At 35.4% G+C, this 23,738-nt stretch overlaps 1 protein-coding gene across 1 annotated transcript in view; it reads right to left on the reverse strand.

The window, feature by feature from the left end:
• The window catches only part of LOC113492771 (extracellular sulfatase SULF-1 homolog), an 88,059-nt gene that overhangs the window by 6,378 nt on the left and 57,943 nt on the right, over window positions 1–23,738 (reverse strand). Inside the window, exons 4-7 of the mRNA XM_026870432.1 lie at window positions 9,910–10,061; window positions 9,401–9,570; window positions 550–688; window positions 100–287 (exon numbers count right to left, since the gene is read on the reverse strand). Of these exons, the coding sequence (XP_026726233.1) occupies window positions 100–287; window positions 550–688; window positions 9,401–9,570; window positions 9,910–10,061 (649 nt within the window). The remainder of the gene's footprint in view (window positions 1–99; window positions 288–549; window positions 689–9,400; window positions 9,571–9,909; window positions 10,062–23,738) is intronic.

The raw sequence follows: 23,738 nt of genomic DNA on the forward strand, positions 1-23,738 counted from the left end.
TATTTTTTCAAAGTAATTTTGGTAGATGGAACGTTAAGGCAAAAAGGCATGTTTTAAAAGAATGGAATTCGGTAGATTTAAATAAAAAAAATTACTTACACTGTGCCAGGTTCCACTCCAGGTCCTCTGACGAGGAAAGGCACTCTTATATCGAACTCAAAGGGGAAACTCTTTCCTTTGACTAAACCAAACTGCCCCAAGTGGTAGCCATGATCGGATGTGTAAACTAGATACGTGTTGTCAAGTTCACCCAACGCTTTTAACTCTTGATACACGCGTTCTACAGCCTGAAAGAAGAATATTTCATATGAAAAGTTAAATACCAAATATTTGTCTCTTGAAGTTTTTTTTGTGTTAACCCTTTCAGACACCGTCGCTCTTATTTTTTATTACGTCCGTCTTTCAAAAATGCAATGCGTAGTACATCTTATACAGTTCAAAAAAGCTATTAAATACCTTTTCATCGAGTAGGTTACGCTTTTTTTTAAATACAGAATCTCCGAGAATTTATCAATCTAGTAAAAAAGACCATCAGTTGGAATATCATACCATGTCGACACTCTGCAGCGTCTGAAGTCTCTTGGTCATAAGCAAGTCGGTAAACTGACGATGTATCGGCTTCATCTTGTCAGTCACTCGGAGAATCCATTGCTTGTCAGGATTTGGCGCCATGTCGTAAGTCGGTGTGCTGTAAAAAAACAAACCAAATATAAACTCTTTTATTTTTTTGACTCTAAAAAATGAATATCGTCGTCGAATGCGGAGATACAGCCGTCATTTTAATGCTATTTTCATCTATGATGGAGTCGAGAGACTGCTTATTAATATTAATTAGATGAAGCTGAGTATCATGTTATTATTATTTAACAACAGAAAAACCTTATCACAATATACATATACTATGGCATTAAATTGTAGATAAACAGGTTTTTTTTTAGTTAATTGGTAAGTACATAGACACGGTATTAGGTACCTATCTACTGCATTACCAAAATGTATAAAAGAACAAGGATAAACGCAGACACATCTTAAATATGTAAGACTTTATATAAGTAGGATATTCTTAAATAAATTCTATACGAAGGAAAGTTACAGAGAACCGTTAAGTAATTTTATTTATATGCCTCAAAGTAATTACACAATATATTAAACAGAAATGGCGATTTTAAGTGCTTGAACGTTGATACGAACACTAAAACAAGGTCTTTTTAATAATAATAAACCATACAGCCACTTAAATGAAAAAGAACAGAGAATTATATTCAGGTAATAAATTATTTCGATGTTTTCCGAAGTTAATTATAAGTGTGATAAGCCCCTGTCGCGTAAATTAGCCAATTTACGTTCGTTTTATTGGATTGTTAATAGAATTGATAAAAGCCTTCTTAAGAGTTGATTCGCGGTCAAAAGGTCGTCAGGTCACATCCTTCTTTTTAAAAATACATCCAGATTCCAATGTGGCATGTCATATTCATAATAGATTCGGCTAAAAGGAGACAGCGCTATATGCAAGCATAGTTCTAAACTGCTTTGTAACCGTTGTGATTTGGTTTTTTCTTCAAAGTAAGCCTTAGGAATGTGACATACATAGATAACGATAAATATTGTTTAATCTATGCCAATTCTATGCTGTCAAATATAAATAAAATCCTAATTAATTGAGAGGGAAACCGAGACTTTTAGAATAAAACGAGTATTAATTTTGTCAAAATATTTCTATCTTTGAATATTTTTTTTAATTTTTTTTTTCACTGAAGATTGGTTAATTTAAATAATTTAGATACGGCTATTGCACTTTTACTTACGTATCCAGTATTTTGTATGTTAAACGTGAATGATCTGTTCCTTAAAAAGCGTATTCTTAATCAGTGTCCATTTATTACGATAAATTTAATAGCTCATTTAATAAAATTGATCGCGTATTATTATCTAAATAAAATGAAGGTTTAAAGGGATTCAATCTACAAAATTATTACATATTAAAGGTCCATTTTAGACATTTTTAATTCGCGTTTGTCGGCGCGGCTCGAGGGACAGGTTTCATGCGATACCCGACCACACAATACGCCGATGGCTGAATATTAAACTGCTTAGGGTTACCATACCTTCATAAAAAAATACGAGTATTTTCTTTTTTCTTAAACTTAGCTCTTAATTTGTTAAAATGTGCAGGCTTAACAGATGTTTATCAAGGCTTGCAGACTGACCGCCTTTTTGATTTTGCGCAAAAGTGGGTGTTGGTCGTAAGCTATCAGTTCGGTTCTCAGGTAGAAAAGGTTTTGGGGCTTATTTAAGAACACAATTTCTTCAACTACTTTTAATTTTGAACATGATGCTTAACGATTGATTTCCTGAGGCCAAAAAATCAGCTGAAACTAAACTATCGAAAAAGTTGCGAATCGGTAAAAACTTGCTTAATATGTAGATATGGACTTACTCTACGTACTTAAGCATTAAAAGCAGATTGGTAGATGTCTTTATTGGTAATAAAACCACTTTATAAATTACTGATGACAGGTCTATATAACCATCGCAATAAATTGTCTACTTTATACGTCGTCATCCAAGTGAGTGCCCACAACGGTTATAAAATAATAAACGCAAGCAACCGACCCTTATCATTGATAAAAACAAATCATTTTCTAAAGCTAAAAATATGATTGAAATTATAGATAGAAAAATGAAAAATTACTGTTTTCTTGCACAAAAAAGTGAAAATGTCAAAAATACAAATAAATAATAAATAAATAAATGCGGACAACATCACATACATTGTTCTGAACCCAAAGTAAGTTGCTTAAGCACTTGTGTTATGGAATTCTGATACAATGAAGGTACCACAAACACCCAGACCCGAGACAATGTAGAAATGTGAATTTTTACATTGACCCGACCGGGGATCTAACCCAGGAACTCAGAGCTAGCGACACCTTGAGACCGGTGTGTACGCCACTCGACCACGGAGGTCGTCAAATGTCTATTCCATCTCTTAAATATAAAGAAAAACATTTCTCAGAATCTTAGCATATTACTATATATACTTCTTATCTCACTCGAATAGAAAACTGAAACATCAACACCATTTACGAATACTTTTTTCAAATTTAGCAATTAAATTAGCAAAATGTTGTATCTGAGTCCCCAGCAACCCTGATCCGTTCCTGCTCGCCTCAGGCCGCCGGCGCCACTATGTCCCCATCAAGCGATTTGCTACAAATACGCTACATGCACTAATCGAATGTATTACATCTAATAAGGACTTATGTATTCTAATTTACATGTTATAAGTATATTCAGTTAATCCGTGAGAGTGGAACTATATAACTATGTATTTTGCATGCATGAGGCTAAAGTGAAGGTTCTGTAAAGGAGCTTTAGCGTAGTTAAGCATAGCTCAACTCCTGGTTGGATGTTTGTCTAATTATTAGATCGTACTCCGCGATTTGAATTTCAAAGATTCTCAAACGGAATGGAAGCTTTTTAACTCTTTCGAAATTTGAAAGTTTTGGTTAAAATTCCTGACATTTGTCTCAATTATACTTTAATACTATCTAGGAAATACATTGTTACTACCTATCTGTAAAAACTTAGAGCGTAAAGATTTTCTTCATGATTTTTTTTTCTACATTTCAGGACCACCGCACGTACAATTTTACGTCGATACTCAATTATTGTAAAATGCCAGTGTGCCTTTTAAATAATGAAAGGAGTAATATTACGACAAAACCCTGTACCACAATACTCGCAATGTTATGCTTTGATCATAATGGTTTATTGATTTATTACAGGGAAACTATTAAAGTAAAGGAATGCAAGTACTTAGTAGTAAAAGTCCGTAGGTAAACAATATTCTGTATGGAGCATGAAATTTATAGAGGCTTCTGAACAATGGGCTGTTACAGCTCCGGGTTTGTTAATAACCAGTATTTACTAATCAACAATATGTAGTTAGTTAAGGGCTGGTTTTTCTAATTGATTTTAGGTCTGAGCGCTGTATTGTATGGAAATAATAAAGCAGAAGCTTCCCGGGCGGCAAGGGTGGCACGCGATCGTGACAACAGGTTTTCGAAGAGGTTGTACGATTTACTAATAATGGTTTTTATTTCCTTTTTGCTTTGAAAAGCGCCTTATATTTCTTGCTTTAAATTAGAAGAACAAATAGCCTACAAAGTAGATTGAGTTATTGGTACTGGCAGCAAAACTATGTTTGGAAATATGTACAGGTGGATAGCTCATATTACTCCAGCTATTAAATGTAATTTCATGATTCAATTAACTTTGTTGCAGTTTAATCAAGCGAGCCAATTAATTATAGAAAATCAAGATAATTAATTTTCATTGACCGGGCATCTGAAAAATAGGTCAGTGTGTTGTTTGCTAGCATCACTGCACATACACACCTAGCTATTATTACGCATATTTATAAGTCTCTACGGAAACACACGCTCTCGAAAGTTATTTTCTTCTGTCTTTAGCATCAAAAGAAAATGCTCAAATGTACGGGAATGACAATTTGTCAATTCCATAATTTCATTTCCATTTGTCACACGTTTGTTTCTTTTCTATCAACGCTAAGTTGAGATAAGGAAAGATTGTCGATATGATACTTGGCCAGAAGTCGCGTGGGCCATTTCACACAGCCCTAAGCAAAGCTCTATAACGAAGCTACGCGATAAAAAATAAACAGTTTAACATATTAATGTTAAGTAATGATTGGGATAAATACTGTCGTTTATTTGCATCGGTGACTTTCAACTACGGACCGATCCCGACCGGTATAATTTATGCGAGATCCAGCGTAGGTACAGGCTACACGCTACGTCAGTACGTCGAATGTTTCAACTGCACAATAAATAAAATCATGCAAGGAAGTCGTCTGTATAAAAAATAACGTAAAATATGTACATACATACATTCCTGATGTATTCATGTTAAATGCGGCACTGCTTTGATGGTTTAAGAATTTAACAAGCTCCAATTATTGGGGATATCACGGCGGTAGACACGAAAAAATAATGATTGACGTTTTGTTTAATAAAAAGGTTTTGTAAATGTTTTAATTTGTAAGAAAGTAAAGATTGAAGTTTATATTGATAAGTTTCCCATGGCTTTATTTAAACAGAGGCGTTGGTAACCTTCATTCTTAAAAAAAAACACGATGTAAAATGAAAATCTTATTATTAAATCTAAGAGCATTTAGTAGCAAAATGCAAATTGTTGTGCGCAATGCGATAGAATCTGTTCCGGAAAGGTTAGATAAGTTAGATGGAAACTTGATAGACGTTCTCATTACAATTTTCTTCCGCTACTCCGTTATAATATTTTTAGCTGTGAAAAGTTTTAACCGAAAAAAATAAAATTGCTTCACTCAGCGTTGTTATCAGAGATGGTGTTTTAGTTAGAAACCCGACAAGACCTATAATACGATAGATGGGTTTATGGGGTAGCATTAAACGATAATAATTAATTCCTACTCATAATAGAAATTGAATATGAATAAGTGTGTTAAGTTTTCACAACCGATTTTAAACATTATTTCATCAATACTGAGTTGAATTTTAGAGAAGAATTCAGTTTTTCATCAAAATGTCCTTCTTAACTTAACCCCTTTCCTAAAACTGTCATCAACAATTCTTTACACATACAAAGAATCCGTCCGAGAAATAAACAGTCCCGAAAACACAGCATAAATGACAGACGCGAGATGAAGTCGAAGTGTTTAATCTAATACATATTCAGCGCGCATATTGTGAACTGGCGCGACTCGGGAGTCCGGGCGCAGTACGTACCGGCTCCGTGCAATAATACGCCGCATCTGTGCAGACGATACCTTCGCATGCAGCCGGCACCCAGTTGACTTGTTATGAATCTTTCTGTCTATCTGCCAAATTTGTCCCGGGATAATATTTGTTGATTCGATGGGCTTGTGAAGTTATGGTCATGATTCTTTGGTAATCGATGGAATGGATGGATGAATTCCTTGAGACCTTGAAGATTTTGGTATTATTTGATTCATGGCAAAATTCTGCTACACATTAATTATTGACTGCCAGCGATAACTAAACATAACTAAACAGGGGCTATCAATTTTTTTCGTTTTAAACTTCTAATTTCCAAAACAAGGTAATATAGAATATCGGAAACCGTCCAAAATCTTCATAACTTCATGTTCCCAAATAATCCCATTATGAGTGTTAATTTAAACGCTCATGGTATATTAATGTGGGTCCTGATGTCCGCGCAACTTGCCGCATTAAATATGCATTTACTGTAATCGACGGGCATTTGCTGGAGTTAACGGGCACTTCAAATTTATGCCGACATCACACAAAGGATTTTACGGAAACCTGATTTAAATCTCTCAATCTTTTAAGGAAAAAAGAAAAATTCACAAGGTTATAAACCTACCATAATAATATGTGAATCCAGTAAAGCAGGCTAAACAGCTTTCTTCATAGATATATTAAAATTTCACAAAAAATGAACACATTACATAAGATGTTTCAATTCGAATCCACATGTCTTAATAAAATTACACTTGCATAATAAAATTATTGTTCCTTGTACACTATTAGGTACCATTCACGGCAGATACAAATTGCGACCCAATTAAAATAATCAGTTCAATTGATCGGACCAAGGTTTATTACTGCGCTTATTTATCGTAGCAGCTGATATTGTATCTCTTTCCGTGCAAAATCAAACCTCACTTATTCCTTATTCCTCAGAAAGAATTCTGGTTAAAGTTAGTACATTTGGAATCACAATTGGTTAGTGTTTACAGTACAAAATACAAATCCCAGTTGTTTAATAGGTCTGGCGAATGTATAGCATAAATAGCGTGGGCTAGACAATCGATCTGTGTGTGGCTATTCAAACGGGCGCGCGACACCTGAGCGCGGCAGTGAGCGATCTCCTCCCATTATTCTGCACCAACGACTTCCTCTGAATAAACAAGTGAGTGTGATGCCCCCAAATCGCAGGAGACCAGAATATAGCTGCGGCCTGACGCTAAACATTCTTATGAAACATAAATCAGCCTTGCGCCACCTCTCGCCTGAGTGGAAGTAAAATTATTCAGGGCACCGTCCGCCGTAAGTGCACGCGAAACTTTTGGCGAGTACCCGCGAAAAAAAGCCCGCTCGTGATTATGAACACACGAGCAGCTACCACCGTATAAAATGGACAGCTTTTTACTACGTCGTATAAAGAAGTTGTAATGTGGTGTACTTCTACAAGCTTTTTATTTAAGCATGAATATTTAACGCGGTTATTACTGGAATACATTGACGTATGGTTTAGTATTTAAGGTTATGTACGGCAAGACTGCTCGTCCGTAAAAGTTGAGATGGCTCGTTAAAGTGTGTGTTGTGTTGCTAATAATTAACATGAGGGTAAACTGTAATGGCGTTCTGGAGAGTTGATCGTGACTGCTTCAGTTCTCGTTTACTAATGACCTTGTAACATCCTTGAGCGTATCTCTATAGCAAACCGTTGCGGGGTCGCCGGTCGGCCACAAACATCGGAGAGGCATCCTAAAAGCTATTTGCTTTCAATGTAGCCAAAAACTCCGACTCCTTAAATATTTAAAGAGAGCAAGATGGCCGGTGCCGTTGCAAAACGCCGCAGCAATTAGTGTTTTTGTTGAAATATTTAGGAGACGCGAGCTTTTGAACAGATTTTAAACTAAATACCGATTTATATTTTTAATTTCAGCCAAGAGAAGCGACTAAGTGTGCAGACTGTCGAGTATTCCCGGAGGAACAAATTATGAAATTGAATTTTATTGATTACGGGAGCGACGGAGGAACCTCATCGGCTCTTGTAAAGAAGATTGCATGACAGATTTATTTAATCACAACTATAACCAACTATAGTGTTTACAGATTTATTAAGTTATCGTAATAACAACATTGAAATAGATTTTCGTTGTGTCATTATGATGTGATACTTTATCTCTAAGTATCTCAAAATGATATTTCTTTTGAGTCTACTTACTTATTTTCAACCATTCATTTGTACAGTAGAACTTCGCGAAAACAGCTCACAGAGGAAAGTTATTTCCAATTCACACTATTTCTTACTACAAAGAACACCCCTAGCATTACAACGAGTGGCCAGTCGGCTACCACAAATAAGCTGATAGCATTTAAGTTATTTATTTGCCACTGCGCTTACTCCTTGCCCCTTGCTATATAAATCATGAGTGATAAACCGCCGGCACGTAGTAATTCATCTTAACGTGCACATAACTATAATTATAAATGGCGTCGATTGGCACAATGTTTGGATACTCGGGTCTCTTTGTAAAAGGGTCTGATTTATGCGAAATTGACGCCCTAAATTATAACCCATTATTGGGTCTACGATTTTATCTATGAGGGCCTGAGGTTCTCTATGAAAACTCTTTGTTTTAAATGGAAAACTTTTACGAAAATATATGTCTTGTAGTCACGTTGATTTTGAGTTTTCAATGATAATAGAGTATTTGACAAAAAATATGTTGAGTCTGTCAGACAGATTTCTGAAAGATATCGAATATGTATTTTTTTCTTCATCTCGTAAACAAAAGATGAAGGATATAAAGTGATTTAAAATCTCGTGTGACGTCACTTAACAGTACGCTTTTTACTAGCAAGTGATGATTTTAGCCCCCAATATAAAACTTTAGTACTTTATATCTTCCATACTTTTTAATGGTGTGAAAAATAAAAAATACTCTGTTATCAACTAATATTCTATCATTAATTTGTTGACAATACTACTCAAACCCTTCCTGTCCAAATGCCAAGGTTTCTAGACATGACATACCTAAGCGCCTATATTACCGATTGCCAATAGTCCAGATTTATGCCTTGCATTAGAATACTCGTGATACAATAATGTTATAATTCCGGTTAATCTGACTCTGTCAGAGCAGATTACGGTATCGGTCGCCAGCAATTGACATTGTGGCCGTTTAACCCTAAATGCATTAGTAGAGGGTATAGATCAACTAATCGAACAATATTTGAACCCTTGTATGTATTAACATTATATTATAATTTAACACTTAGGTAAATTCAATTTTGGAATAGTTTACTGCCAGGCTTCAATTTTCCCACTTGGAATATATTCTTGTGAAAGCACAGATTTTATTTCAAGTTTTAACCAGTAATCAGATATAAAAACCAACCGTTTCTTATTCAAGCAAGCGCAGACTTACCTAAGATTTTTTTTTTAATATTAATTGTTGGGTCAGCCTTAAATGCTCTGCGCGAATTAAAACTCCGTACTTTTTTAGTTTTTCCGTTGTTTGAAACGTTTTGACTCTTCTGATTTCCCAGTTTTCCACTTTTGTGGGCGTGAATTGTGGATAATCAGTCACAAATATCAACACATACAAACAAACAATACTCACTGATGTGTAGTAACATTGAAGAAGAGATGGGAGTACTGCGGGGCGGAGTCCTCGGGTCCGTGAGGAGCGGGGAACGACATCACCAGCAGCACCGGCTTGCGGGAGAACCGGCGCTTGGACGAGCGCAGGAACGCGATCGAGTCGTTGGCTATCAAGTCGGGGTAGTAATCCTGGAAAACAAGTGGAGATAAATCGAGGTGTCGATGTTCAGAAGTGTTCTTCAAGTGCTTAAGGAATAAAAAGCATTAGTGGAAAATAGAAATGATTTAACTAATGCTATAACAATGTATTAGGGAACCTAAATTTAAAGAATAGTGTCTTACAAGTCATAATAATATTTCGGTTGAATATTTAAATATATGTTCCACTTCTCTAATTGCAGCCAGTACTAAGTGTTTACATCCAATTATTCTCTACAATGATTGCTCAACATGATCCCGTACATCTTTTGTGACAGTCAGATGAATTTATATTAACTAACCATATAATCAACCTATCTTCATAATTACCTTATGATAATCATCACCATGCTTAATCTTCTTGCCGTTCATATTGATGCTGTAGTTGTAGTACTTGGAGTTCATGATGAGTCCCCCCCACTCGCGCCAGCCGGGCGGGATGTAGGACCCATTGTACTTGTTCAAGTACTTCCCGAAGTAACCTGGACACCACAAAGAACAACTTCGCTCCAGTTAAAAGTTTCACACCGACGTCGTCTGTGTGTTGTCGTGGAATTGTGAGGAAATAAGTTGGACTAGTGTTGAAAGTGTTGTAAGCCTGGATGTCTCCTGTTCTATTTGTTAAGGATTTTTTTTGTATCGATGTTCTGAAAAATTGTTGAAAATTATATTTGACTCTTGGGCTACTGCTATTAGTGAAGGTTTTCGAATGTAGGACTAATCTTAACCTAAGACAGTGTTTTTTTTATTTATTTCAGTCATACTTTTAATTAGTTACGGAATTTTAACTAAGCAAGGTTCACTGCTTGCCTATTTATTATTCAAAATGTATCGTATGCTAAACCGTATACAAATGAATCGATTGTTTTTCAGAGCAATCTAGGACAGTCAATAAATCAGGACACCCTTTATAGGGCAATGCAAAAACAAAAAACCATTTAGCAAATTTTAATTGGTTTACGAGGTACAAAAACAACATAAATCTTAATTTAAACGGCAAACATTCCGTAATAATGGGGACAACGAGCGAATCCCTCGCTGAATGAAAAGTGCCGAAGTGGAGTAACAAGAGATCATTGTTCGTTGAAGACAATAGTTCTCGAATTTTAATTTCGGCGACATTAATGCAAATGGGGAGGGTTTTTAATTTACTGCTGGTGTCGTGGCAGCCGGCGAGGCGCCATCGCCTCCGATGAAGTGGGCACAGACGATGATTACAGACTCCGCGCTGAGCACGACTGACGCAAGACACAAGCTTATCGAACTGCCGAGGGAATTCATTATTATGCCACAGAACGCAAAGACATTGAAAAAGTTTTCCTTTCATATAGTTTATAGTCGTTTTTTTTATTTATAATCATCCTGCTTATTAAGTTTTAAAGTTTTTTTTATTGTAGGGATCCAAGGTATTAAGAGCCCCTATTTTGAAATAAATCTCAGCACAATGGAAACGTTTTAGCCTCGTTTACAATACAATATTTTCCCATTGTGCCCAAAAATTGGATTACCCAATTTGAAAGTCGCCGGGCGGTCATAAATTGAACCTCATTGTTAGCTATAAGACAACAGAGAACCGTAAACGTAACGTAAACACGGAAGCTACATAAATAAAAGCTTTGAGATTTCCATTTCGTTTTGACAAGAGCTTTTACGAATATTGGAGGTTGCTATTGTACGCCATTTTGAAAAGAAACGCTTAAGAATTAATCAATTTGCTTCGAGTGAAAATTTCATTTATATTCGAAATGCAAGAAATACATCTTTTCTTATTCTAATAATAATCTATACTTATATATATAGCTGAAGAGTTTGTTTGTTTGTTTGAGCGCGCTAATCTCAGAAACTACTTTTCCAAATTGAAAAATTCTTTTTGCGTTGAATAGACCATTCATCGAGGAAGCTTTAGGCTATACCATCACGCTGCGACTAATAGGAGCGAAGATACAATGGTAAATGTGAAAAAACAGGGCAGGTATAAATCATAACTTCTACCCACGGGGACGAAGTCGCGGGCAACAGCTAGTAATGCATAATTACACATTACGTTTCATCCTAAAATAGTAATTACGCTCCAGAAATGACACACACATGCCAATTTAGAACACAATTCAGTTACACTGGCAGTTAATTAATTGATAGTCGATTCAGTTAAGTAATAATATGTCGATGTTATCTTGAATATAATGGGCATAACTCACAAGTCGCGATTGTGTCGCATTGCCAAATGAGACCGACTTCTCAGAAGCGATGTACCGCCGCAGCTGTTACTATCACGAAATTTACTGATACAGAAGCCATTCGTCTTGAGACCCATGCGATAATTATCACAACACACCTCTTTTATTAAATCCTGTTTACTTCATTTATGATACATGAAGTATAAAGCACAGGCTGTTTTCTCGAGTTTAAAATCGATAAAAAAATTCGCCGGCGTTCTTTATTTGAAAACACTACCTATTTATAGTTTTTTTTGAATGCGGGGTCAAGGTGGCCAACCTTGACCCCGCATTGCTATGTGTAGGTTCATAGATGAAAGGTTTAACACTTTCCTAATGAATAAATTATTTTTGCAATAATTTAGGTATAACAAAAAAACCGATTAAATGCGAATCCTTCCATATAAATAGCGTTAGAAAACATATTATTTGCTACAAAAATTGGTCAACCATCTAACCTCTTGTTGTGCAACAGCGGCAACAGAAATAAATAACATGTGAAAAATTTAACAGATACAGCCAAGTGACAGCATGCCTAATACATGGACTGATTTAACACTTGCAGTATCGTAACACCATGATACGATTCTGTGTATTCAAGATTCAACTGCTAATATGAACTCAATATATTGTGTCTTCTATGCAGAAAACACAATATACAAAGCGCTAATTACCAAACTTTTTTAGTTTCTGCAACCAATAATTTAAAGTGACAGCAGATAGTAAATTTTAGAGATTGCTATAATATGAATTGCCATACAATCACCATCATCAGTCTATAGTCGTCTACTCCTGGAAATTGCAAGCCATCGAGATCTATCTTCGACTGCTCGCATCCAACTCAATACTATAAACTTCAATAAAAACTGCATAAATCATTTTACACATGTTCAAGGATTCAAATAAATATCTATGATAGAGAATTATGATTTTATTCGTTCTTTCATTGGTTAAACGTTAAAAACTGGGCCAGATTGAGAACACTTTAGAATGTCATATTGATTTAAAACTCTGCAAACTTGTGCACTCTAAACGTCAAAACAATATGTTCCGTTGTAGAACTTCGAGAAATGAATCTAGAATTTATCTTTGTCTACTTCTAGACACAGAATTTTGACATATTAAATGTTCAGTCGTATTGAATGCTTTTAAAGTTATGATAACGTTAAAAATCGAGATTTTGACGTTTCGCTTTAGAGTAACTTTTACGTTATCTGTAGTTTTGCTTTTAGAAACATTTAAGCTTTAATAACAATAGTACATTGCCCCAAAATATCTATATTCTGACGAAAAATGTGAAAGATTGGATTTAAATATTTAAGATTTAATAGTCAACAATGCAGTAGGTACTTATTTTATAGATTTAAAACATAAAGAGTCTAGATTGCCAGGAAACAATATCGATCAGAACGATCATTGATCATTGAAATGCATTCATCCAAGGGAGCTTTATGGCTCTCGCAAAGGAATCTAAAGAGTCTGCCATCAACACATCTAATAAACTACGGCAATATCTCAATACATCATAACTAGGTTTACTATTCCAATGGCGTCTTATGCAAAATGTCGATAAAATTACAATTTATAAATTCAATGGAGGAATGCAATTGTATTATTTAGTTCCTTAGTATAATATCAAGCTGTTTACATAAATTGTATTGTCTCATGTATGTTGTAAATTTTGAGTTGATTTGACCTGAATATTCTGCGTGCCTTTGAGTAAGTTGAGGGAGCTATGTGGTGTACACTCAGCGGCAAGAGTCCGTTAACAAAATCTAATTTACAAACTGCGAAGAGTGCTCGGTATTTTCTGAATTCAGTTTCTTGGATTTTACATTTGTGCATTATTTTTCGGTTTTCATTTGTATATAAGAATAAAATATTCGACGGTCTTCAAAAAGGATTGGGGGTTTTCAAATCGTCCGTATTTTATTTTGATAAAAATATTTTGTTGTTTTTTTTCTTATTCAACTGAAATAGCTGTCATTTGGTCCTATGAAAATGTCATCAACTTTGGATCAGTAGTTTTTATTCAGTCAGTTGTAAGTTTTAAAAATAGTATCTATTATTTATTTTTTGAAAACTTCTGAAGTGTTAATGTTTCACCTTTGCATCTGATTTATTAATTTTGCTAGAAAAAAGATCCGCTAAATGTTGAAATGGAAGAATTTTGTTTCTGACAGTACATACGTATGTCAGAGATAAAGCTTACGGCAAACGTTAACTTATATTTATGTGTTTCATTAACTAGAGTTCAAATTGTGTTTATTAGGGTTACTAAAACACTTAGTGTTTATATTTAAGTAGCTCTTTAAGTAAGACGAATTATTTTATTTAACTTTGCTTTTTGTCACGTTCAAATGATGCCAATAATTACAATTTGTTAGAAAAGTTTTTTGAATACTTTCTCTTTAATCAATTAATAATATAGGTAACTAAAATTTTTAATCGCTCATTGAAAATTAGAGTTAAAATAACATTGCTTACAAGTATTTAAAACTAATCAATCAACGTCACAACAAACTTTGTTTTTCAAATATCTCCTCTTAATTTTCAAAGCAAAAACAAATGTTAATTTCGAAATGAACCGCTTAAAAACGGTCTGATAGATTTAAAGGGCCCGAGCCTAGGTAGGGCCCGTGTCAACCGTGGGTCACGTTCGATGTCGGAATTTCATTTAGTGCGGCAACCTTAATCTGGTTGCCGCCGCGCCAGTAATTACGTTAGCCAGAGACAAACGAGCTGTTTTACCGCGAACTTTGTAAGATTTGACAGCTGATTGATAAGCACTTTGTTTATGGTACGCACCTATTTGTTTTGTTTACAAACGTTGAGAAGTTTATGTTTAGGTACTAGATGTTATGTTTAGAATTTCCTTAACCTATTTCGTCAGGCTGGCCACTGGAGTGGTGCTAAAAGTTTATTATATACCTAAGTAAACAGGGACCTTTTCGAATACTATATATTTAAACATATGAGAACAGTAACCGAAAATAACTAACTTTGAGATAATGCTTTATACCAATTATACCTCAACATCATCGACTGTCGCTCCTTTACTAATTAATGTGACGGAGACAGCTCAACATTTCAAGAACACATTCGGCCGGTTTGAATGCATAATGTAAGACTTTCAATTCAATTGTCATATCGTACCATACCATATGAAAAGTGCCTGAAAATCGGCCTATTTGAAATAAAAACTTTTGATTTTGATATCAGTATTTGGTACTTATATTATTCATCTAAAATGGGATTGGGTGGGATACATCCGCCATATGGACAGTGACCGATGACCGCTGTGCTCATCACACAATGGGAGCCAACGGATGGATGGCGCCGCCGTTTTAGCCTAGGAAGTAGTGGCGCCTCGACTGGAACACATACCGCTTGGGCTGGTTCCAGGAGGCGCCCTCAAGAAAATCGTTTAAAGAAATCTAATAAATAAAATGAGGCCTAAATAATGTATTGCATAGAAACAGGCATTATGGCTAACAAGTCTATCTAGTAAGCTCGTGTCGTGTCATGTCACGGTAAGCAAAGCCTTATCGGAGTAAGTTAGGGCGCCATTCACTGGCAAAGCTCGGCGATGAGCCAATACTGGCTGTGGACACGCGAACATACATACATACATACTTACTACAGCAGGTAGACCAGAGATTGTGTAAAGTATATTGTAGTGACCGTATTTGTTGACCAGTGAATGGGAAATGGAGCTATGTAAACATGAAACTCAAAAATTCAACCTTTTTATTTTATACTGAGTCAAATGGAGAGACTGGATAATACAGGGCAATTATACCCAAATTAAACAAGTTAATTCATTGATTTAACTACATACATTCTATTACTTAAAAAATAACCTATCCATGTTTTAAAGGTGCGATTGGAAATGTAACTTAATCTGCTTTTCGTGCACGCTTTTCATTGTGCCTATACAGCAGATAGGATAGGTTCCTAACATAATGAACTTAACAATAAGTTTATATAATCACTCAAAACTAACAAAACAAACAAACAAAATGATATTCATTTAACATTCATATTCTTTGTGTATTCAAATACAAGAAAAACATGCATAAACATTGTTTTTATTGCACAAATTTCGGCCGTGGGCGGACATATTTGACAGAGACCGGACCGCTAATAATTACTATCTCCTGATTCCTATCGTACAGATCGACATTAATCATATCAGCACCGCGACTGGCAGTAATTTATGGAACTCAGACATTTGTAATAGATTTTAAGTGTTATAAGAATGTAGTCGGCATTTTACGCTGGTTTAGTTGACTTAGTAACCATATTGCAGTTGTCAAAGTAGCCGTGTATTAAATTAGGTTTGACTACAATTGAGTACTACCTACTTACAGTTAACTACGTTATATAATGAGATATAAGGATGAAAAACGCGTTGAAAACCAAAAGAATAATAATAAGAATTAAAATATCTAATAAAACCACGTTTTTTGATGTTACTTCATTCAAATTTTAACAAAATCGGTCTCGTTGCTTTTTGCGTTGTCATTGGGTTTGAAGGTACCCTGAAAATTTCAGCCTTCTAGCTTATCGGGAAGTGCCTCAAAAGTGAGTTGCAAAAATCCAACAGGAACGACAAACAAAATACAAGAAAGTTGAGTGTAGGTATAATAACGTGGGAAAAGTGAAATAGCATGTTGTGGGTTATGTCAAAAACAATGAGAAGATTATAATCATAATTATGATGAATGATTATTATAAATATCCGAATTCAGGCGTTCCATTTTCAAATTTCGCGAGGTCGCCATTTTCCAATCCGTGATTACTTTCGCTCGTACAGTTGCGCGAAAAAAAACTTATTAATATCAGCTGCGTCGGTGGTCTGAGCTTAATGAACTTGTAATTTATATATTTTGAAAGACTTATTTGTTCTTAACCGAAATAAAACTCTATGTTTTTCTGTAGTGAAGGCATAAGTTGGATAATATTTGAAGTTAAAAGTAATGTATGGCTAAAGTACATAAAAAAAACAGCAGATTGTATAATTTACTGAAGCAAATGTTCAATTAGGAGATTGGGAATCTACCAAATCCTTAAATTCAATACCAATTTAGGTATTGATCAAATCCAATAGAAATATCTAAAAATGAAGCTACCAGCGTGCCTAATCATTGAGTGAGGGTAGCATCTGTTACATCTGCGGGCTGATTACAAGCACCCGCTACACTAAATAACAATTCAATCTTTTTCATATTTACGCGGGATGAACTCGGCCTGTTTCCAATCGGAGCGTGAAGACATTTAGGTTATTACGTCATTCAAAATGCGAGACGACGTCCCAGGAGGACTTACATTGACCTCATTGGTCCTCCAAAAAGGTTAGCGTAGTACTCTTGGTAAAAAAGTTCATTCATGTGAAAGAAATGAGGTTTTATACATTGGAATATGCGTAGAAATAAAACTGAAAGAAATTAAGCTCTGAAAATGTATGCTTATTCAACATTCTATTCCATTTTATGTTTCATCAGCAAAACTTTTGTCTAAATCTCTATTAGGCCCTTATAGAAAGCTTGTATGTCTTGTTGATTTAAATGTCCACTCAATCCTATTAACTTGTAACTTATATTAGTACCATAAAACAAAGACGTCAACTATTGGTTTAATAATGTCACACAACAGACAAACGGATGGACGAACACTGAGTCGCGTCCACGTTTAGAAACTTCAAAGCTACTTTCCAAAATATCTATTCACTTTGATTCTATTTCGACTAATGACTTTCCTGTAAGACTAGATTGTTAGGATAACGAGTATATTTAAACCTGACGCTATTTTGTTTATTTTGAAAAGTTTGGATTTATAGATGTAAAGAGGTTGTTTATAACAAAGACCTCCTTAGTAGATTGATGTTTGCTTACTAAGTTGGTACATTAAAAAAAAGTTTCGATGGTGTTTTTTTCTTTTAGGACAGCGGCTTTTCTAGAGCCAGTTGCACGTCCGTAAACGAAAAATAAAATAACAATTTATTGCGCAACATTATACATTGAATGTTTTATTTAATGGCAGGCTATATAAACAACAATTTGTACTAAAATTCCACCTGTTTACAAAATATACCTTTTGATCAGATTACGAGAATTTAATTTGCTAGCTATTCATGCTATAAAAATAGTTCAAGATAAAAGTCTATTAACGGCGTCTAGCCAGCTTTATGGGTCGGCGTAAAAATAACAAGAGACGATATAAATTGCCTTTCATTTTATTACAAACATAAACACGTTTATAAAGTGAGATAGTCGTAGGAATCACATTACGTTAACGTGGCTTTATAGTTATTCTCATTGAGCATTCAGTGAGTTTTGTGAATGGTTACGGGCTGAATGGCGGTGTAACATTGCCTGTGTGGCGGCTGGTCGGCTGGCCAGTACTGGCCGCGGTGGCCACGTGCCTCGCCCACGGATCGCTCGAGTCCGGTGAGAGGCGGACCGGAAGTGGCGTCCGATTTGTCCGTCCGTCGCGCTACTGGAGGCGGTTAAGTAGGTTGCCTAAGGTACAAGCGGTAGCGAGTTAAAATGATGAGTACTCAAGAAAGCTTTAAGCAATCATCTTCATAAATATCAATTATTAACATTGCAATACTCGATTCAGAAAGTTCAAGGAGTAAATAATCAAAGAAAAAAGAATTTGTAAGTTCCAAGAACATATTATCATTCATTTACTTGATTTTGTATACGTTTATTACAAATTGACCTTGTCTCTTGTAGTAAAGAGTACACAGAAGCAAGTATGAATAAGAGAAAAGTATAAGTACGGCTCTCTTCAGCTTATAGTTTGGGTCACTACGCCTAAAGGTGTAAGTTGTATGTGATAGCGACTGACCCGCGTGGGCGATCGCCTCACTCATAAATCTCATAACTATTTACACCCTTTGACAACGCCCGCCATTTGAATAATGCATTGTTAACAAATACACATTTTATCGTGACAACTTACACTTTATCGTTATGAAATATGGTCACAATGATTGGGATAATTGTTTAGATATTCAATGAACACTGCCAATGCTAATAGCGTGCGCGTTTTGAATATTAATGATATTTATACAACCAGATTTGGCCAGAAAATCGAATGGATTCAGTTTAATCTTGTTTAAACAGAAAATAAAGTAAATCTGAATTAATGTTGTTATACGCACGAATTCAGTTTTAAAACGTTTACTACGATTTTCACTTAGGATTATAATGTGTAATTTAAATTCAATTTCAATTGTACCGACATCTTACGATGAACGCCGAATTTGAATGAGTTCGAAAGTTTATAAAAATAATTATAATTATCTGTGGCTTCTGGCGAGTTTCCGTGGTGTGCACGTCAAGGACGGTCGACTATTGACAGCTCAATTAGGAATACAATAGTGAGTCGGTGGATGAGAGGCGAGGGCTCATAAAAACTGGATCTTGCCTGAAGTGGAACCAGCAGTCGAAACCAGTGGCTAACGCGCCGCATCACGCTGTTATAACTAACAACTCTAGACCTCTTGTGTTTACAACCATAATTGTAGATCTATAGTTGATACGTCGTTAAATGATTTGTGACAGTTCTCATATCATTTTCTACTTAACTTTCTTATAGGTAAACAAGAAAAAGCAAAAGAAAGTAATAATTTCCTGTTGTCAAAAAAAAACCGATAGGTATAAATCAACTGCCATTATTTTCAATACGCATCTTCACTGCAGCTGTCACGCACATCATCATACGGCGCATCAACAAAAGTTAATAACAGAAAATGACAGCACAATATTACTGAGAGTATAGAATGCTTTTAGAATAAACTAAAAGTTTCGGTATTAAATAAAGTTTGCACACTATTCTCGGTGCGAACATTAAGATAAAAGCCCTGCACCACGCCAGCAATGTATCTACAGCGCAGCGCTTCAGACTAAAAATATAGCGTGAAATACTTCTAAAAGCAACCTCAATTGTTTAAAGACTAACACGAAACGGGTAATGTTCCTCAAAATATTTTCTATTTTCCTTTAGCGGACACATTTCCGTTTACTCAACAATCTGTAATTTTTCAGCTTCAGTAACCAACCTGCCAAGAATAACACTGGGTGTATTCACTCTAATAAATTCACTTCTAAATGAAATACTGGCTGAATAGTATTCAATACATTGGCTCTATCTGGCTAGTTTGCATATTGACTGGCTAAAACATGTATTTATGTAACAGGCCGGAGTAAGTACGTCAATTAAATAACATTGATCTATTCAAGGCATTTGGAAATCGAGCGATTAATCAATGCAAAAGTTTATACGTGCAATTTGTACAAAGTTTGGAACGGTGCCAAAGTACTAACTAGCTAGGATTAAAGTGTTACCTATATTACAAAACGTTGGACAGTGCGTAAATGTGCTGCTGTCGCTCTTGCAATATGCTTAAGGAAAAGGAGCAATCAATTTTATCTGAGTGTAAGGCAACAACATTGTTATTTTTAAAACGGACCCCTGTTGCACTGTTGTCTATCCGCCCGTCACCAGGTTTAATGTCATGAACCGTGATAGCTTGACAGTCGATATCGCAGATGACGTTATTGTCATAAGTTTATTTCTCTTTAGCCTATTCATAACTAACAGAGTCGAAAGTCTGACTTGCACTAAAAAGGTATTTAAAAAACGATGTCTTTGTTACACTAGTTAACTTAAAGACAGCTAAGTATTTCTCTGGAAATTTACTCTTAAAAAAAACAAACTAGAATAATCGTAGCTCAGTGGAGGTCAATGGTATGACCATATGCTAGGTTACCCACATACTATGGCATAATATGAAGCGTGGGCGAGCCTGTATCTCTCATTCATGCTTACCGGCCGATGAATGAACTACCAAATAAAACGTTTATTGATCACCATTTACATTCATTTCCATAATATTACGTGTCGTCTAATGGTAAACGCTGCTCGGAGCTTAAAGCTCGTGGAGTGTAGTTTTCAATTTCAGATAAATTCGGATTAAGCTTAGCATTTAAATAAGTGTGGGCTGCTGAACTAACACGCAAGTAATGGATACCTTTATACATAATGTGTGTGAAGGTACAGCAGTATGGTATAAACTAATTTGTTTCAATGATATTTGGATAAGGAATTGCTTCCAAAACGTTTGGCTTTCTGAGCTATTGTAAATATTTAGAAGACCTACATGTATTGCGGCAGAACACAATGTTTATTTTCCTAATAAATGTACCCATCGTATTTTAACATCATTAAGAGAAAATGAACGATTATATTAATATACGATTAATATACGATATAAAATTATCCGATCTTATCAGGCGTCTAGTATTAAAGTGAGCTTAAAAGAGAGTAAATGTATTAATTTGACGCTGGTGTGGACAATATGAATTAGTCGCTATCCGGTCGTTAAGCAGGACATCCAGAGGGCTATATTTTTAACAGAACAATTGCTACAATTGGCGTGTCGTAAACTCCGTGAAATCTCCAACAGACGAGAGACAATTATGAAAAAGTAGAATTATATTCAATTAGTGGCCAGATATGTGGGATGCAAGAGATGCTTCCTTGATTTTCGAGCTCGTTTTCTAATAGGGGAATTTTATTGCCACAAATTCCTTAATGAGTGTCGTTAACCGTCTGCATTCGAATAGTTTGTCGTTTTAATTCGTGTCGCGTGATGCTTACTTAATTAAGTTAGTAATATCGGCCCACATGTTGTCAGTTTTTTTTTGTTGTTTCAAAATTACAATTTATAATGATCAAGAATAAATTTGGTTTACAAATACATACATCAACGTTACCAGCATGTACAAAATAAATTTGGCCTAGGGGATTAGGGATTGTGCGCAAAAGCCAAATGCTTCGTCATTGGCAAATGTGTTTAGAACCCTTTATTTGGGGTCGGCCCTCACTAATTTACTTTAAGGCTTCTCATACCGTACATCTTTGCCAAAGCTACTCTGCCTTTTGTGCTTTTATTTCTAAACTACTTAATCAAATTTGATAATGTTTGGCAAATCTCCAAAAAAATATAACGATGAAAAAATACTTGACAACATTAAAGCATGCTGAATTCCAAATTGAATTGTCATCTTGCGATTATTGACAGTAAATTGCTTGCCCATTCTTGAGTGTTATCAAGCGTTCCTTTTCTAACATAGAACATCTTAAAGGGACGTTAACTGATTCTGACATCTTTCCGTTTCACTAATTACGTTCATTATGAAAGCCAACTCAAGTTCAGGGACGCGTCGACCGTTGCCTTTCTAAAAATAAAACACTTTTCTACCGCGAAGGTATAATGAGTACTAATCATATCGGAATGTGTGTTATCGAGAAGTGTGTATCGATATAGCTTGTTACCAACCTTACTGAACTTGAGAACTTACGGAGAACTTACGTGTTGTTACGTTTATTGATAGTTATTACTATGATTAATGAAATTAAATGGTGGTTTTCTACTTTTAACGCGCTAACAGCGTCTGTGTGACTGGTGTATTTTGAGGCTAATAATGATAATTGGTTGTTATGGATTGTCTTTTTTTAATGAAATTGATGCTAGCACTAGCGATTTTTTTTGCGGGGTATTTCACAAACATTCAAGTCACGAGCACAAAGAAGCGATAACACTCAGTACAAGCATGTATGGATCACAAAATACTTGTCCTATGCGGGGATCTAACCCTCGACGCAGTGTGTTTGACGTGGTGGTCTTAACCATTAAGCTCACTATCCGTTAAGTCAAGTCCCACTATTTCTCTATTCGGTCGTCCCTATTCCCTAAAAACTTTGCAGAAGTCCAGCTATTAAGTGTACAAAAACATTTTGATAGGTCACCAAAAGAGTTTGATGTCCTAAATCACGTGTCACGATTGTCTGTCGTATACATCATCGTCGGTTTGACCCGCGGCACCCACGACCTTTAGAAGGGCCGTCATTAGGCACTCGAGCCTACGTTCACGCGTCTTGCGAAACGATCCGTGGCATCTACATCAGAACCGATACCATGCAGCTTTTAAAATAGCACTGTGTAGTTTTGGGAGCGGGATGTCGCTATATGCAGTGTATTGCGGCTTCTCTTTTCCACAACAGCAATAATGCTGCTCTAAGAGTTTACAGTAAAGGTGTAGTTTTAGATACAACCTTATGGTATTTGGAGTTAGTCGCTCGTCAAACTATAAATTATGTAAGCTTATTCATGACAAGTTAGTTTATTTATTTATAGTGTTGTTTCTTAAACAGATACTTTATAAATATTGATAACTTACTTTACATCTAAGTTCTTGTGTGATACGCTACCACGCCATATCCTCTGTGTGCGACGCGTAGCGAGTTCGATCCTCGACTAGGACAAGACATTTGGGTAATCTACAATTGCTGATTCTGATTAGTTGACATTTAACAATAAGTTATTCTATATCTATTGAAAATGATCTTCCACTTAACTTCCTAAAATAAATATTTTGCGATTTCCTTCATATGTATATAATGTATACCATTAGTGTAAACAGAAACAAAACGATTAAAAAAGGGTGTGAGATGTAACGGAAGTAATCTGACGCCGATTGATCACGTTGACACCAGCATCGGTGGTTAAGCTGATGCGAGCCGACAGAACAAAACGAACAAAAGTTAAAACTTCATAACAAAAACGTGGTAGAGCATGACATGGAATTCAAAAATAATTTAGTTTTTTTTTCATATAATTATTGATACGTTTCGATATTGCGTTCGAAATATAAATAGGACTACAACCTCATTCAAAAAAAAATGTTAACGAAATACTTTGATTTTCGGAAAAAATTAAAGAGATCAAGTATTCATTTTTTTGCTTTAAAAAACTTTCTCGTGTTGGGTCTACCATTAGGTGACTGACAAGTGTCTTAATATTGAATTTCATCATTTATTGATGTGAAAAATCTATTTCCTAAGGTTAGCCTCAGATTGCAATTG

Source organism: Trichoplusia ni, chromosome 4 (genome assembly GCF_003590095.1).
Source record: "Trichoplusia ni isolate ovarian cell line Hi5 chromosome 4, tn1, whole genome shotgun sequence".
NCBI lineage: Eukaryota > Metazoa > Arthropoda > Insecta > Lepidoptera > Noctuidae > Trichoplusia > Trichoplusia ni.